Source organism: Lontra canadensis, unplaced genomic scaffold (genome assembly GCF_010015895.1).
Source record: "Lontra canadensis isolate GAN:19392208 unplaced genomic scaffold, GSC_riverotter_1.0 scaffold70, whole genome shotgun sequence".
Taxonomy (NCBI): domain Eukaryota; kingdom Metazoa; phylum Chordata; class Mammalia; order Carnivora; family Mustelidae; genus Lontra; species Lontra canadensis.
In genome coordinates, this window is record NW_022631064.1 from 4,773,696 (window position 1) to 4,791,149 (window position 17,454).

At 34.9% G+C, this 17,454-nt stretch overlaps 1 protein-coding gene across 5 annotated transcripts in view; it reads right to left on the minus strand.

The window, feature by feature from the left end:
* The window catches only part of CCDC171 (coiled-coil domain containing 171), a 288,246-nt gene that overhangs the window by 224,826 nt on the left and 45,966 nt on the right, over nucleotides 1–17,454 (minus strand). For all 5 annotated transcript variants that reach the window (XM_032880558.1, XM_032880557.1, XM_032880556.1 and 2 more), the window contains one exon: nucleotides 16,676–16,822. In XM_032880558.1, coding sequence (XP_032736449.1) covers nucleotides 16,676–16,822 — 147 coding nt within the window. The remainder of the gene's footprint in view (nucleotides 1–16,675; nucleotides 16,823–17,454) is intronic.

Genomic DNA, 17,454 nt, shown 5'->3' on the forward strand with positions numbered 1-17,454 from the left:
CTATTTCCAGTTTTTTGAGGAACCTCCACACTGTTTTCCAGAGTGGTTGCACCAGCATGCATTCCCACCAAAAGTGTTTGAGGGTTCCCCTCTCTCCGCATCCTCGCCAGCATCTGTCATTTCTTGACTTGTTAATTTTAGCCATTCTGACTGGTGTGAGGTGGTATCTCATTGTGGTTTTGATTTGTATTTCCCTAATGCCGAGTGATGTGGAGCATTTTTTCATATGTCTGTTGGCCATCTGGATGTCTTCTTTGTAGAAATGTCTGTTCATGTCCTCTGCCCATTTCTTGATTGGATTATTTGTTCTTTGGGTGTTGCGTTTGGTAAGTTCTTTATAGATTTTGGATACTACTCCTCTGATATGTCATTTGCAAATATCTTCTCCCATTCTGTCAGTTGTCTTTTCATTCTCTCCACTTTTTAATTGGGTTGTTTTCTTTTTTTTTTTCCCCAAGATTTTATTCATTTATTTGAGAGAGAAAGAGAGAGTGAGAGAGAGCACACTGGGAAAGAGGCAGAGAGAGAGAGAAGCAGACTCCCTGACCAGCATGGGAGCTGACGAGGGGCTCTATCCCAGGACTCTGGGATCATGACCTGAGCCAAAGGCAGACCCTTAACTGACTGAGCCACCCACACGCCCCTGTTTGTTTTCTTATTATTGAGTTTTAAGAGTTTATATAATCTGCATACAAGTCATTTACTGGATATGTGATTTGCAAATATTTACTCCAAGTCTACAGCTTGTCTCTTCATACCATTAAAAGCGTCTTTCATGAAACAGAAGTTTTCATTATCCTTAAGTCCAATTTATCAATTTTCAGGCAAGAGTCAACTTCTGGCCAGGATTAGAAGTCAGAAGCTTTATTTCTGAAAGCCATTTCTGTTGAGAAAATGCAACCATGGGAAGCACTGGATTCCTAGTCTCAAAGAGGGAACGGTCATGGCCAAAAGCCTGGTGGGGGCTGGGCAAGTAGGGTTAAAGGGACCCCCCCCATTGCAGATGTCTCAGGATAACAGTAGTAAAGAAAACCATGCCTAAAGTCCTGTCTGTCAAATAAGGATGTTTCAACAGTGATGGAGTAAGGCATTACTAATTTCATTTCCTTTTCAAGTAAAATCTGGACAAGAAGAAAGTTTCTATTAATTATATTTACTTTATCATTTAGCTTAAACTGAAGTTTTTTTTAATGCTTTTTTAATTGCTTTTTTTTTAAAGTTTTTTGATTAATTGCTTTTTCCTCTTTACTTCCACAATTTTTTTTTACAGATTCACAGAAAGAAGGAGCATAAGCAAAAACTGGATAATTCATAAATTAAGCAAGCCATCTGTGAATAAGTAAGAAATGACTACACCTTTCCTCAAGCAAAACAGAGTCCCATAATATCTCATTATAGAATAGAGCATAAACACAAATATCCCTTCTTCTCTAGAGGCCTTTGTAGATACCTCTTGCAACTAATGGCCTTCATAGTCAAGAAGCAATTTTGCTTCAGGATTCAATCACTCTGTGTTTTAAACTATGAAATTCACAAAATATTTTTTACACTGACTTATTTGCTTTACTTAGATTTTGTAACCCTGTCAATCATATTTGTTAATGAGTTAATTCATTCTTAATGAGTTACTACACAGACTTTTTTCCTAGAAGGCAAACAAAACAGTAAGTCTAAATGTGATCTTTTGGGTCTAAAGATAATTTAAATCCAAAAATTCATATTTTAAGTTAGTAGAGTATAACATCTTTAAAGGTAAAATCTGACATTTATATCCTATACTACTAGAGTATTTTGAAATAACTGGCATTCCACTGAAAGATGAAACCGGTAAATATTCATATATTATCAAATATTATAACTCAAGACTTGAGATTCAAAAAATTTTGTAATGAAAAATTTAAAACTAAGGAGTTATTATTACTTTTTTAGGTGTAATTATAATTGGTATTGAGGTGTTTGGCTGTCTCAGTTGGTAGATTATACAACTCTTGATCTCAAGGTCATGAGTTCAGCCCCACATTGGGCATAAAACTTACTTTTAAAAAATTTTTTTAAGAAATTGGTATTTTTTTTAAACTCTTACCTTTTGAAATATATACTACAATGTTTATGGATGAAATTATATGATATCTGGATTTGCTTTAAAATAATCAAGGTGGACGTTACAAGAGGAAGTTGATATTCATGAAACAATATTGACCATTAGTTGATCATTGTTAAAGCTGAGTGATAGGCCCATGCAGCTCATTTTGGTATTCTCTCTACTTTCATGCATGATTGAAATTTTCCATACTGAAAAAATTTTTAAACAAAAACAAAAGCAAAGGAAGTATGGTGGGAAAGTATGGTGCTGGTATCATTATTTACCTAACAAAATTCTATTTTGATGACAAAAAATCATTAGAATGAATTAAGCAATTCATGCCTAAGCAGAAAAAGTCAGTGGGAAGCTGGGAGTTTAAATCAATCAATTCCTACATATATCATTAAATATTAAGATAATCAAAGCAAATATTCCCTTCATACTCACCTCTACTTTCTCAAAACATGTTTCATACCAAATATTAGTCCCATGGGATGTGATTAGCTATTATATGCAAAAGCCATTTCATCATAAGTGTGTGAAAAACACAGGATTAAAGCCAAATAATTTTACTAAAGCACTTCTCAGAAAGTTAACATGATCATCTTGAAAAGGAAGAACAAAGTTGGAAGACTCACATTTCTTGATTTCAATACTACTACAAAGCTACAATGATCAAAACACTGTGGAACTGGCAGAAGGACACACATATAGATCCATAGAAAAGAACTGGGAGTCCAGAAATAAGCCCATGTGTCAATGATCAATAGATTTTTGACAAGAGAGCCACAACCATTCAATGAGAAAGAATCATTCTTTCATTAAGCAGTGCTGAGACAATGGAATATACACAAGCAAAAGAATAAATTTGTAAACCTCCATCACAACGTATAGAAATATGAAGTCAAAAGGATCAATGGCCTAAAAATAAAATCTTTAGAAAAAATAAAACAAATACAAAAATGAATGAGTAAAGGGCTTGAATAGACATTTCTCCAAAGAAGATACAAAAATAGCCAATAAGTATATGAAATGATGGATAACATTATTAGCTATCAGGGAAATGTACACCCAAACCACAAAGAGATATACCTTCACACACACTAGGCTAGCTATAATTTTAAAAAATTGAAAGTAATAAGTATTGGTGAGGATGTAGAGAAATTGGAAACCTCCTACATTACTGGTGGGAATGTAAATTGGTGCCACCACTATGGAAAACAGTTTGTCAGTTTCTTAAAAAATTAAACAATTACCATATGACCATGCATTTCCACTCCTGGGTATATATTCCAGCAAAATAATAACATGTTCAAACAAAGACTTATACACAAATGTTCATATGAGCATTTTTCATAATAGCCAAAAGGTAGAAACAACCTAAATGTCCATCAACTGAATAAAATATGGTATATTCCTACAGTGGAATGTATTCAGCGGGAAAAAAAAAGTACCAATAAATGCTATGACATAGATGAGCCTTGAAGATATATGTTAAGTGAAAGAAACTAGACACAAAAGACCAAGTATTATTGTATGACTTCATTTATATGAAATGTCCAAAACAGGCAAATCCATAAGGATAAAAAGTGTGTTAAGTGGTTGCCAGCAGCCAGGGTGGGAGGCAAGAATGAGCAGTGACTGCTAACGGACACGGAGTTTCTTATTGGGGTGATGAGAATATTCTGGAACTAGATAGTGGGAATAGTTGCATAACTTTGTGAATATACTAAAAACTACTGAATTGTATACTTTAATAGGATGAATGTTATGATGTTTGAAATACATTTCAATAAAAGATAAAAGAATCCTGAGTGTAAGAAGGAAAATGTCAAAGTAGTGACAGCCACCTAAGTCAAGCTTCTTGATAATTCCCTCTAAATGCTGACTTCGAGTCCTTAGAATAAGGGATCCCTATTGATTTTAGGTCTAAAACATGGTACCTATTTTAGCACAAAAATTATTATGTTTAGCCAGATTAAAATGAGCATTACTCTAGGTAAGCCCAATGCTACTTTAAAACAAACTTTTTAAATGTAAACCCTACAAAATGAAGTCTCTGATCTCAAAAAATTAAAAATGACTTCTCAGTATGCTCGCCTTAGACTCTGTAAGTCAAAAGAAGTCTAACCAGTGATAAGAAAATAGCCTGTAGGCATGGAGAATAAAAAATGAGAACAAGCAAAAAGTTAAGAAAGACAAATAGAGGGAAGAAACTAGTCTAACAATGTTCATTTTCTTTTCAGATTCCAAAAAGCATATGCATAAAGCTTCTCTTATCAAAATAATAGTCTTACATTTTATTAAAATACAGAATATTGTCATGCCATGATAAAAGATTCAACAATTCAAGTCTTCTTTTCATCTCTTGTATGTATCTTATGTCATATTATTTATCTGATTTCACTTCAAAAGTCAAGAAGAGGTTCTGTTATTCTTTCCCTAGGCCAAAACTAAATGGGTTAAAATAATAAACCAGAGATCACGTCTTTATTTTCATACCTTCCTGCTTTGCATGTAATGTCCAGAAGAAAACAACTTTATAAACTATTATTACTAAAACTATTGATTAATCAGTAAGGGCAACAACAACAACAACAAAATCTTCAAATCTTTAAACAAACTCCTTCTAAGAATGGGCTTTGTTGACAGACATTATTAAATTAAAGCCCTCCTAATAAATATTTTTTTAATCTTCTTGCCTGGTGAATTAATTCTTATATCCAGCAGAGGGTGCTAGAGGAACATCAAAGTGTTCACAAAAAAAATTTTTTTTCAGTAATACTGCCTAAGAGAGCCAGTAGAATCATAAACTGCCTCATTAGTATCCAATCATACTGTAATCAACAAAGCAAGGGCAGGAATCATAATGGGATTCAGGTTAAAATACAAAATCCAACACAAATTCATATATACCACAGGTCAATTTAAGTATATACAGGTTTGCCTGGAATACAAATATTACACTATATTATGTCTGTTCCCCAACATTATGAACAAGGGAGTTCTTTGTGTAACACAAAATGAGCACATATTTTATCATTTATTAGCTGATTTTCATCCCCTTTCCTACTGCAAAATATTGCCAAGAGATTTTTATTTCAGTAAATACTATATGTTCATCCTATTTTTTTATTTCATGATTTATATCTCATTAAATCACGTTAAGCCCAATTAGATAATCTACTCCATTTAAGAAAGGGGGCATTTATTCTTTGAAGAAGGTAATAAACAGAAGGATGTCTCCTGTTCCACCCTTTGTTACTCGTTATTTTATCATAACACAGGGTATAAGCTGCCAATCCAATTCAGCAGCAGAATCAGACCACGTTTGTTCCTCACGCCACATCTGCTCCCCTGGCTTCCATGGGCCTGTTCCAAAAGTTTCACAAAAGTTATGAAAACAGATGTGTATGCTGCTGAAGGACTGGGCCAAAGAACACCTCCAACTACATTATTTCCTCCTCAAAACAGAACAGATCTAGCTCAGAGGATATAAGTGAACTTAAAGGAATCGGTCAAGCAGCAAAACTTGGATACACAAAATTTCGTCCGCTAAAATGCACAAGAAAAACGGGGGAGGAAATATCACAGAAGTGCATCCTAGAGATTTCTCAGTAGTGGGTTACATAGCACTGTTTCCAAAACAGCTGTGTAAAGTTTACCGCAGAATGTCAACAGCTGTATAAATAGAAAGTGGCTGTTTATTTAACTGTTTTCCCAGATTTTATCACCTGATATTTCCCATCGATGGACACTTTCACAGTAACCAATATAGTAATAATCCACCCTCAGAAAGGTAATTCTAAGGAAGTGAATCATCACAGACTGATTCTTAAATTTTAATAGTAAGTATATTTTGCTATAGGTGACTGTAAATAATTTATTATATGTTTGTTAACAATTAATTACAATACTTATTCCTACCTGTGTGGGGGGAATAAAGAGCAGCCATTGTACTTCAAGACTGTAAAGTGAAGATCCCAAAGTACTTTTTATTATAGAACAAAAAAAAAAATCTTAAAGGGTCAAAGTCTCAAAGTATTTGACAAGTATCTGGACAAGAGAAGCACCATAATATCACATCACTTAAATTGAGTCATGTATTGAAAGATGGTAGCAAAGAAAATCTATGAGTCCTTTATGATTTATTATCCTGGGGGCAGCTGGTTGGCTCAGTCGGCAGGGCAGCAACTCTTGATCTTGGGATACTGAGTTCAAGCCCCATGTTGGATGTAGAGATTACTTAATTTAATTTAATTTAAAAATAAATAAAACTACACAGGAGTTTCAAGAAATAGTGAAATGTACCAATATTTAGAGCGGCCCATGTCCGTCATCTCAGCTGTGGTTGACTTTGCAGTTAACCTCAAAGCTAGTCAGTGAGGGCAGCAACAATCAGGGCTTTAACAGTTTCAGAACAGACATCTGAGACAACCTGACTAGAGGTATAAACCGGAGAATACAGTGAATTTTTATTTACCAGGAATGAATAATGAAGTCTATCACCCAGACTGTAAAACAGTGTAATGGAAAAAAAGAGCTTTTATTACTATTGGGTATAATAAAAGGAACCATAAAAAATGAAAATAGGAAATTTCAGAATTTACAGGACACAAATTCTCATCATAAATCAACTTAGCCTCTCTAAAAATTGTCTTTAGCTCTCCTGGCAACAAAAACTTCAGTATTTAACAAATTTTTTAATAAACTCCCTATTTTAAAGTCCGTTATAAACATAAATACAAAAATGTCTAATACTTCTAAGCACAATCTTATAACGCAGGTGATTTCATCATTTACCCATTTGGTAAGTAGTAATTGACACAAATAGGTGTTGAAAAATAATTCCTACAAACACATGGTGGCTTGAACAAGTGAAATCAGATGAGGCTGGTTTCACAGACAATAGGAAATGTGAGTCATTTTTCTTTTCCTTTTTCACTTGAGTATAGTCTACGTACAGAGGAAAAAGCTACATTCTACCCTGCTTTCGTTACTGTAATACAGAACATGACTGACAGAAGCAATTCAGAATTTATTTGCAGCCAGTCCTCTCTCCACTGTAATCTTCGCAAGATTCCTCAGTCCTTACTATTAGGTTTGCATCTTCTCTTTTCTCTTTTCTTATTGAGTTAAGCTTATTTCCCATGATAAAAACAAAACAACAACAACAACAAAAAAAACCCCTCCCCCAGTTGTAAAGAGGTTTATAAAAGCCACAGATATTTCTTTTTCCAGTTCACTTTTCCCTTGGTTCTGTGGTATCCAGCACCATTTTTATAAAATTGGATTGGGAGTTTGCTTTCTTTTTTTAAATCTAAGAAACCATTGATCTGTGTTAAGATGATTAAGCCACACAATGGTATACAGTTTATCAGATTTTTTAAAAATACAAATCATGGGGCACCCAGGTGGCTCAGTGGGTTAAAGCCTCTGCCTTTGGCTCAGGTCATGATCTCAGGGTCCTGGGATCGAGCCCCGCTTCGGGCTCTCTGCTCCGCAGGGAGCCTGCTTCCTCCTCTCTCTCTGCCTGCCTCTCTGCCTATTTGTGATTTCTCTCTCTCTGTCAAATAAATAAAATCTTTTTTAAAAATCATATATATTTTATATATGTTTATATGTAAATTTATATATATTTATTATATAAATTTTATATATTTATTTATAAATACTTATTTATAAAAAATTATGTTTATTTAAAATATAATATATACTTGTATATTTATATATTTTTATATATTATATATTTATATATCTTATACTATACACACACACACACACACACACAAACATACAGCTTTGGTCCAGGCACATTAAGAAATCCATTTCGTGAAATGCAACTGTTAAAAAGCTTCACTAAAATTTAAAACATTGATTGGGCTACATGTCTATTATGCTAGTTGCTTTACTCTGATATTACTGACATTAAATAATGTGTTCTATTAAATTAAAACATTAACAGTTTTCCTCTATTATCCTTACTAACATTATTATCTCATTTATTTTATATTAATCCTTATATTTCACATATCTTATAGCAATTCTTTTTTTAAGAATACCACTGACAGTTACTTAAGTCCCTAGAATTACTAGTAGTCAATGCTTCCACAACTGAATGCAAAACTAGCATAAAATCCTCTTTAACTTCTCTTTCACTGTGTCATCATCTGGCCAAGAGCCAAAACAAGATACATTCACTTAAATATAAAGCAAAAAAATTTTTAAGATTTTGTTTATTTGTCAGAGAGAGAGAGCACAAGCAGGGGGAACAGCAGGCAGAGGAAGAAACAGGCTCCCCATTGAGCAAAGCACGTGATGCAGAACTCGATCCCAGGACCCTGGGATCATGACTTGAGCCGAAGAAAACACTTAACTAACTGAGCCAACCACGCATGCCATAAAGCAAAATTTTGAAAGGTGTCTACATATGAAGAATTATAAATGAGTCAGAGGACTATACAAGTCCACTTATAAAATTCCTATAAATAGAATAAAAATTGAGACTACCTGGACTACCTTTCAAAGCTTCAAATTCTCTAAAAGCAGAGACCCAGTATTACCAAAAGTAATTACAGAGCAGCTAAGAAGAACCACAAAGTAAAACTAGTCTAAAACAATTTGATGTTTATAACATCAGTCAATAAGAAGAGAAATTGGGGCAAATATTTTACAAAGAAAAAAATCAATATTGAGTTATCCAAAAATAAATCCTAAAGTTTAGACATTAGACATTTCCTCAATTCAGTCAAAACTGGCTTAATAAAAATTTTATCAATGAAAAAGAAATCACTGTTACCTAGTACTTCTTCAAACCTGTAAGGAATTAAAATGTGTTTAGTAATGATCATAAGGTTGCATAGCATCCTAAAAGTGACTTCTAAATGAGATTTTTAATTCTAAGTATATTTGGACTTTATTCTAATGTTTTAATGGGGCATCTATATGCAACTTTTTTTTTTTTTTTAAGAGACAGAGTAACACATGCTCACATATGTGCACAAGCAAAGAAGAGGGGCCGGAGGAGAGGAAGAGAGAGAATCTCAAGCAGGCTCCATGTCCAGAGTGGAGCCTGATGCAGGGCTCGATCTCAAGATGCTGAGATCATGACCTGAGTTGAAATCAAGAGTCCAAGCACCTCACCACATATTTTTAAATGATGATACATTCCTAAATGTATTGGCCTAAAAAAGTGTTCATCAAAAGTGATAAATAAACTAAAAATATTATGTAGAATATAATCTAGTCTTTTATTTTTTCTCTGACTTTACATAAAATTAGGCCATGTATTTTAAGAGTGTAAGTCATTTTATCTTTGCCAAGTTCATGCTTGGCATTATTATTGAGAGTTCCTATACACCCCACACCAAGTTTCCCCTATTATTAACATCTTACATTCACATGGTACAAATAACCCATTAAAATGGACAGTGAACCGTAATAGGTATTTCTCCAATAACATACAAATGGCCAATAAGCATATGAAATGGTATTCAACATCACTAGTCATTAGAGAAATGAAAACCAAGACCAAAATGACATACCATTATACACCAACTAGGGAGGCTATCATTGAAAAAACTGATTGTAACAAGTACTGGTGAGGACCTGGAGAAATTGGAACCCTCATGCATTGCTGGTGGAATGCAAAACAGTGCACCACTGTCTAAAATAGTCCGAGAGTTCCTCAAAAAATTGAACACAGAATTATCACATGACCCAGCAATTCCGCTCCTAGGTATAGACCCAAGAGAACTGAAAACATGTTCACACGAAAACCCATATACGAATGTTCAGAAGCGTTATTCATAATAGCTGAAAAGTGAAAATAACACAAATGCCTATCAACTGAGAAATGGACACACAAAATGTGGTGTATAATACAGTGGAATATTATTCAGTAATAAAAAGGAATGAAGTCCTGATACCTGATACAACATAGATATCTTGGAAACATGCTAACTGAAAAAAGTCAACCACAAAGCCCATACGTTGTATGATTACATTAATAGGAAATGTCCAGGATAGGCAAATCTATAGAGGCAGAAAGCAGATTAGCAGTTATTTAGGGCTGAGAGAGATGGGGGAACAGGACAGTCACGGCTAATGGTATGGGATTTTTTCCTGAGGTGATAAAAATGTCCTAAAATTGATTGTGGTGATGGTTGCACAACTCTATGAGTACGCTAAAAATCACTGAATTGTACACTACAAATGGGTAAATTTATAGCATGTAAATTATATCTTAATAAAGATATTTTAATACCATCAGTATAAGTTTAACCTCCAGATGCCCACCTCCAAGCGAAGCAGCCAAACAATAACCCTTTCTTAACCACTACACAAACTGGAGGTTTATTACCTGGAAGATGTGAATCTGAACCAGAGACTGAACACAGGGATACACAGAGAGGGGGTGGGGGACGAGGGGTACACAAGGCTGAAACCAGGGGAAAGTCTGGGTATCGAACAGTATGATATGCAGATTCTTTCTCCATGTCCTTCTTCCATGTTATAACCACCAAAGACAAAATAGCAGAGCACTCTGCAGAAACTACAGAAACGCAGAGAAGACCTACAGATTATGACATTCAAAGTTGTACAGTGAAATATCTGCCATAATTCCCTATCATCCTACAGTAATGCTTCCCGAAGCCCCAAACTCGTATTCAACTGTCTACTCCACATCTCCATGTGAATGGCTACCAGGCATGCCAATGTAACATACCTAAAGCAAATTCCTGACCTCTCCCAAATCTATGCCACTTGCCTTCTTTGCCAGTTGAGTAAATGGCAATGCCATTCGCCCATTTGCTCATGGCAAAATCTTTGGCCTCATCCTTTACTTTCTCCTTTTTTCTCACAAGCCAGGTCCAATTGATCTGCAAATTCTATTAGTTCTATCTTCCAAAATACATACAAATCCAAACTCCTCTACACTATATATCTCATCAAGGTAAATACAATAGTCTCCTAAATGGTCTCTTACAATCTATTCTCTAAAGAATATACAGAACAATGCTTTTAAAACAAAAAACAGGAAGCATGTCAGGCCTCCACTCAAAACCTTCCAATGGCTTTCATCTCACTCAAAGTTCTTACCATGAATTACAGAAGATCATCAAGACTGTAAAATCTGCCTACCATTCTGTCTATCCTACTAGCCTTTCCATTTCAGTCGCAATGCCCTCCTAGCTATTCCTCAAACCTTCCAAGCACACTCACATCTCATGGCCTTTGCACTTTCTATATCTTCTACCCAAAATGCTCTTCCTCCAGATATCCACATGGCTGTCCCTTTCTTTCTCTGGGTCTCTATTCAAATGCCATCTTATCAAGTCAGCCCTCTATGACCACTAACATAAAAGGGTAACCCACCTGTCTCATCACTCATTACTTCCCCTAGTCTGCTTTATTTTTTAAGAGTTATTTATTTATTCGAGAGGTTGTTGGAGGGAGGGGCAAAGAGAGAGGGAGAGAATTACAAGCAGACTCTCAGCTGAACATGGAGCCCGACACAAGGCTCGATCTCACGACCTTGAGATCATGACCTGAGCTGAAACCAAGAGTCAAGCACTCAACTGACTGAGCCACCCAAGCACCCCAACCCTAGTCTGCTTTATTACTCTCCACAGGGCTTATCATGCTTTGTTTCATTTAATGTGTGATTCTCCCTGACTAGAGCATCAGCTTTAAGAGGGAAGAGACTTTGTTTTGTTCGCTGCTAATGCCTCAAGCACCAAAAAGTGTGCCTAATACTCTCCATAAATACTTACTGAACAAACAAATGAATACAGTAGTCATAGGAACAGGATGCTATTAAAAAAAAAATGGTACAGAGAACAAGAGCTCTCAGAAATTAAAAATGAAAAAAAAATATTCAGTAAGAAGATTAGAAAGTCAAGTCAAGAAATGTCCCAAGAAGCCACAACAAAAAGACAAAGAGAAAGACAACAGAAAGGTAAAAGAAGTAAACCATCAATCCAGTTGATCTGACACTTGAATAATAAAAGCCAGAGAGAAAGAACAGCGAAAGCCCTGAGGAAAAAAATTCCACAAGAGAATAACACAAGAGAATTCTTCCAAATAAAGGGCATGCATTTCCTAACTAAAATGGTCACCGTGAATTTAAAAAGATCTATACTAAGAAACATTATTTATATTTGATGTCCTGCAATTGCAGTCAGTGGGAACTCTATGGCACAAATAATTTGGTGTCCTCACAAATATAAGGAAAAAAGAAAGCTATAGACAAAGAATCTGTAGATTAAAAGAGATTTAAGAGACCTATCAACGAGAGTGCCTGGATGGCTCAGTAGTTTGAGCAACAGACTCTTGGTTTCAGCTCCGGTGGTGATCTTGGTGTCGTGATCTCAGGCTCATGAGATCGAGTCCTGTGTAGGGCTCTGAGCTCAGTATGGAGTGTGCTCTCTTTCTCTCTCTCCCTCCTCCTCTGTCCCTCTCCCTGCTCACGCACGCAATCTCTCTCTCTCTCAAATAAATAAAATCTTCTTTAAAAGCAAGAGAAAAAATATCAACCAATTGTAATGTGTAACTGGAATTCTGACTCAAACTGCATTTACACACATTTACACCATTTATATCAAATTGTGGAACAATCTGAAATTTGAATAAAGCCTGGATATTTGATTTTATTAAGTGATGTTCCTGTTAATTTAGTTTTAATATTGAAAACGTGACTCTAAATAAAGACCCCTCATTTTTTTTTAATTGTAATAAATATTTATAGTTAAAATACTGTGACTGGGATTCATTTCACTATAATATGGGACGGGGGAAAGTGAGTGGGGACATAAATGATAAAATATTGGCCATATATAGATCATTGTTGAAGCTGGTGATGGATACATTAGGTTCATTATACTGTTCTGTTCATTTTTAAAAATATGTTTGTTTAAAGCTTTCCATTAAAAAAAAAAAGTTTGAAAAGAACAGAAGACCAAGAAAACTTACAGAGATGACAAGAATGAGGGAGGAAGATCACCATCAAAGAAACACAAACCAGAATAACATTAGGCCTCTCGACAGCAACAGAAGAGTCTGGGAATGAGGAAGGTAAGGCCTTCACATATTAAGAGAAAATGACTTTAAACCTAAAATTCTATATTTGGCCAAATTACATCTGCTCTAATACTTTATTCATAAAAATCACACTCAGAAACACAAGATCAGCTAAAACTGAGCTCTCATATACCCTTTCTTTAGCAGCTACTAGACTACATACGCCACTGGCGTAAAAAACACACAGGGACCTAGGAAACAGGAGATCCAACAGAGGAAAATGAAGTCCCAGGTGATGGCTGAGCCATGAGCTGGAGGCCTCAAAGGGTGTGATGATTTTCTGATGAAGACCACATAAATTTGCCAAACACAGCTCCTGGAAGGCTTTATCCATTTGCCCTCTCAGCAGCAAGACCCAGGAACTTTTAACAGCTCCCTCACTGACACTGGGTGCTACCTTTTCTTTAGTCTTGGTATCATGACTGTTACAGCCTTTCTGACGTCAAGCATTTTTCGTATGTTTGCTATTCATCTTAACATCTTTCACATCTTCTTTGAAGTCCTTGGTAGATTTTTTTTCATAAAGGTTTTCTCCTTTTTCTTACCAAATAGTGGAGGGAATTTGGATAAAGAGATGTAGAGATAGAGATAGATCTACCTTTTGCTATAAATATTTTTCTCATGTGTTTTTTTTATTTTATTTGAAGTGGAGAATTTACATATATATGACTTTAATTTCTCCTAGTCAAAGCTATAAATCTGTTGATTTTGTTCCTCTGCTTTTATGATTAATAACAAGTCATACTAGACTCAGAGAGCAAAAACCACTTTTTTTTTCTTCTTTATCAGCTTATAATATTTTTACTCTTTTTAATTCAACTGAAACTTATTTTACAATATGATGTAAGCTGGGAATCTAATTTTATTTTAGTTAAATAGTTAACCAAAGAGTTAAATAGTTAACCATGTTTCAAGATGATTGAATAATCTTTCCTATCCTCATTAATTTAAAGTGGTATCTTCATATACTAGATTTTATATATATTCTACAAGTCTACTACTGGCCTTCTAATCTGTACCATGGAAAATCTGGTCTTAAAGTTACTGTACTTTTTGGCCACTCAACAATCTCTTTTCCCCTTCTTTTGGTACCAGAAACTGAATTTTCTTTATAAAAATTTCTTTTGAAATGAAATCTTGCCATTTGCAATGATGTGGATGGAATTAGAGGGTATTATGCTGAGTGAAATATGTCAATCAAAGAAAGACAATTATCATATGATCTCCCTGATTTGAGGAAGTTGAGAGGCAACGTGGGGTTTGGGGATAGGAAAAGAATAAATGAAACAAGATGGGATCAGGAGGGAGACAAACTATAAGAGACTCTTAATCTCATAAAACAAATTGAGGGTTGTGGGGAGGAGGGGGGGAGGGAGAGGGTGGTGGGGTTATGGACATTGGGGAAGGTATGTGCCATGGTGAATGCCGTGAAGTGTGTAAACCTGGCGATTCACAGACCTGTACCCCTGGGGCTAATAATACATTATAAGTTAATTAAAAAATAAAAAATTAATTAAAGAAAAGAAAAAATTTCTTTTGGGGGGGGCTTTAATTTTAGCAGAATTGAGAGAGATTTATTTGGGGCAAACTACCTCTTTCAATCGAATATTTTCTCTTTGGGATTTGAATCCTAAAGTGACAAAAAGAATGATACCAATTGTTACTGGTAAACAAATAAAATGAAAATTACTGATATCAATTCATCCTAACTTCCTCCATCATTTCTGTTCCCAAGACGTCTGGGGATGCTCTGGGTTTCATTTCTAAGCCTGATTCCCCAACTTTCATCCTAATCGCAAATGTGATTCCCATATTCCTCCAGTGAATTCCCTATTGAAGTTAGCCAAAGTTGGTTTCTGTTGCATACAAGGAAAAAACCACCACTGATATATTACTAAAGCTTTATAATAGCTATTAACCTCTGATATAGTAAGTCTCCACTCATTTCTCTTAACAGAATATTTTAGGGACGCCTGGGTAGCTCAGTCGGTTAAGCGTCAAACTCTTGGTTTCAGCTCTGGTCATGATCTCAGGGTTGTGGGATGGAGACCAACATTGGAGTTCATGCTAAGAGCAGACTCTGCTTGAGATTCTCTGCCCCTCCCCCTTCTCAGGGGCTCGCACTCGCTCTCTCTCCCTCAAATAAATAAAATATTTTTTAAGATTTTATTTATTTGACACAGAGAGAGAGTGAGAGAAAGAACACAAGCAGAGGGAGTGGGAGAGGGAGAAGCAGGCTTCTCGCTGAGCAGGGGCCCGACATGGGACTCCATCCCAGGACCCTGGGATCATGACCTGAGCCACAGGCAGATACCAAACAACTGAGCCATCTAGATGCCACAAATAAAATCTTTTTAAAAATGTATGAGAGACTCTTGTGTAGTAGCTCTTTAGTCTTTCACATGAATATCTGAATCTTTATTCCCAAAATAATTCCACTGAGTTTTTTATTGGAACTATTTTAACCCATAATATAATCTAGGAAGGATTCATATCTTTTTAGTGCTGAGTGTCTCCAAAATGTATCACCATTTTCTTTGAAGACTCTTAGTTAAATCTGGTAACTTTTTAATGTGTCTGTAGTTAATTATATTCCTATTCTTGTCACGGTGGTGAAGAAAATTTTTTACATGTTTTATTCTCTGACTATTGCTAGAATATAAGAATGTAAATAAAATTGTTACTTTTCTTTTCTTCCTGGCCTCCTTACTGAATGTTCTTACCAGTGTCAATAATTCTAAAGTTGATTTTCTTGACTATTTACAGTATAAGTGCATCACCTGAAAATGTTAAGAGTCATGCCTCCTTTCCAACAACTGTACTTCTTATTGCTGCTCTGCCATCATATACTTCTCTGGCTAAAACTTCCAGAACAATGTTAAATGACAGCAGTGAGTTTAACTGGATTAGCTCTGGATTTTGTCACTGAATTCTCCTTATAAATGTTTATTTACCTAATTACAATTATAAATTATGTCTAAGACAAAACTTCTTTACCTATTGAAATACTTAATTTCCCATAAACAAAAGGAAAGTTTAAAAAGAATTAACAAATAGATTTCTCTCAAAATTAAAGTGATTATATCATTCTCTCATCAAACTCATAACTTTCATTTGTAACTTGATGCTTCTTTCCCATCTAAAGTCTCACCTGAAATGCATTCCACAAAACCATGCAGCTAGTATATGATCCAATCTACAAAATTAGAATTTAATATTATGTGTACAAAATCCTTTCCTGAGTTGCTTCCTCAATCTTATCATGCAAACAATTACCCTCAAACTTTCTAAATATTCCATGGGAATTAACTGTTAAAAATGGATAGATTTTAAAAATTAGGGGCAAAATATAATTTACTCAAATACAAAGTTTTCAAAGCAGCCAGATATTCAATACAAATAAATGCTGAAAAAAAAAGTTTTATATTTGATAGCAGACTAAAACTTTTTCTGACCTTAAATTACTAACTGGACAACATATATATGTTTTAAAAGAATGAGAAAATATACCTCAAATTCTTTTCTAAGACGTTCTTCTCGTTGAGTGCTAAATTCAAGTTCACTTGTTTGTCGCCGTAGAAGATCAGAGCAGTCCATGTGCTCAGTTTCTAATTTTTCTACCTTCTTGTGCATATTTTGTACGGCATTATCTTGCTCCTAGAAAGTAATTCGTTTTTGCATCAATACAGTTTATAAGCCAACATTGACAAAAATGTATTTCCTAGAAGAGAGTGAGTAAACCTGTGCTTCAACCACAAAAATAGGTTAATTTATACAGTTAACTTTTGAACAATATGAGGATTAGGAACACCCACACATGAACAGTTATACACATGAGTATATAACTTTTGACTCCCCAAAAATTTGGCTACCAATAGCCTACTGTTGATAGGAAGCCTTACTGATAACACAATTAACCCGTATTTTCTATGTTTATATGTATTATGTATTGTATTCTTATAATACTTAACTTTTTTTTTTCAGTATTTCTAGGCTACACAGTTCATCTCCAAGTTTTTTGAGATTGTCTAAAATCTCTAAAAAACCTTCCTACATATTCATTGAAAAAAATCCATGGACTTATACAGTTCAAACCCATGTTGTTCAAGGACCTTATAGACACTTGCTCTCATAGGCAAAAGAGATCTAGATATTCCAGCAATGTTTCAGAATATAAACATATTCAAAAGAGCACAACTAGAGTTTTATAATTTGGGGGCGCCTGGCTGGTTCAGTTGGTACAGCATCAAACTCTTGATCTCAGGTCAGGGTCGTGAGTTTGAGCCCCA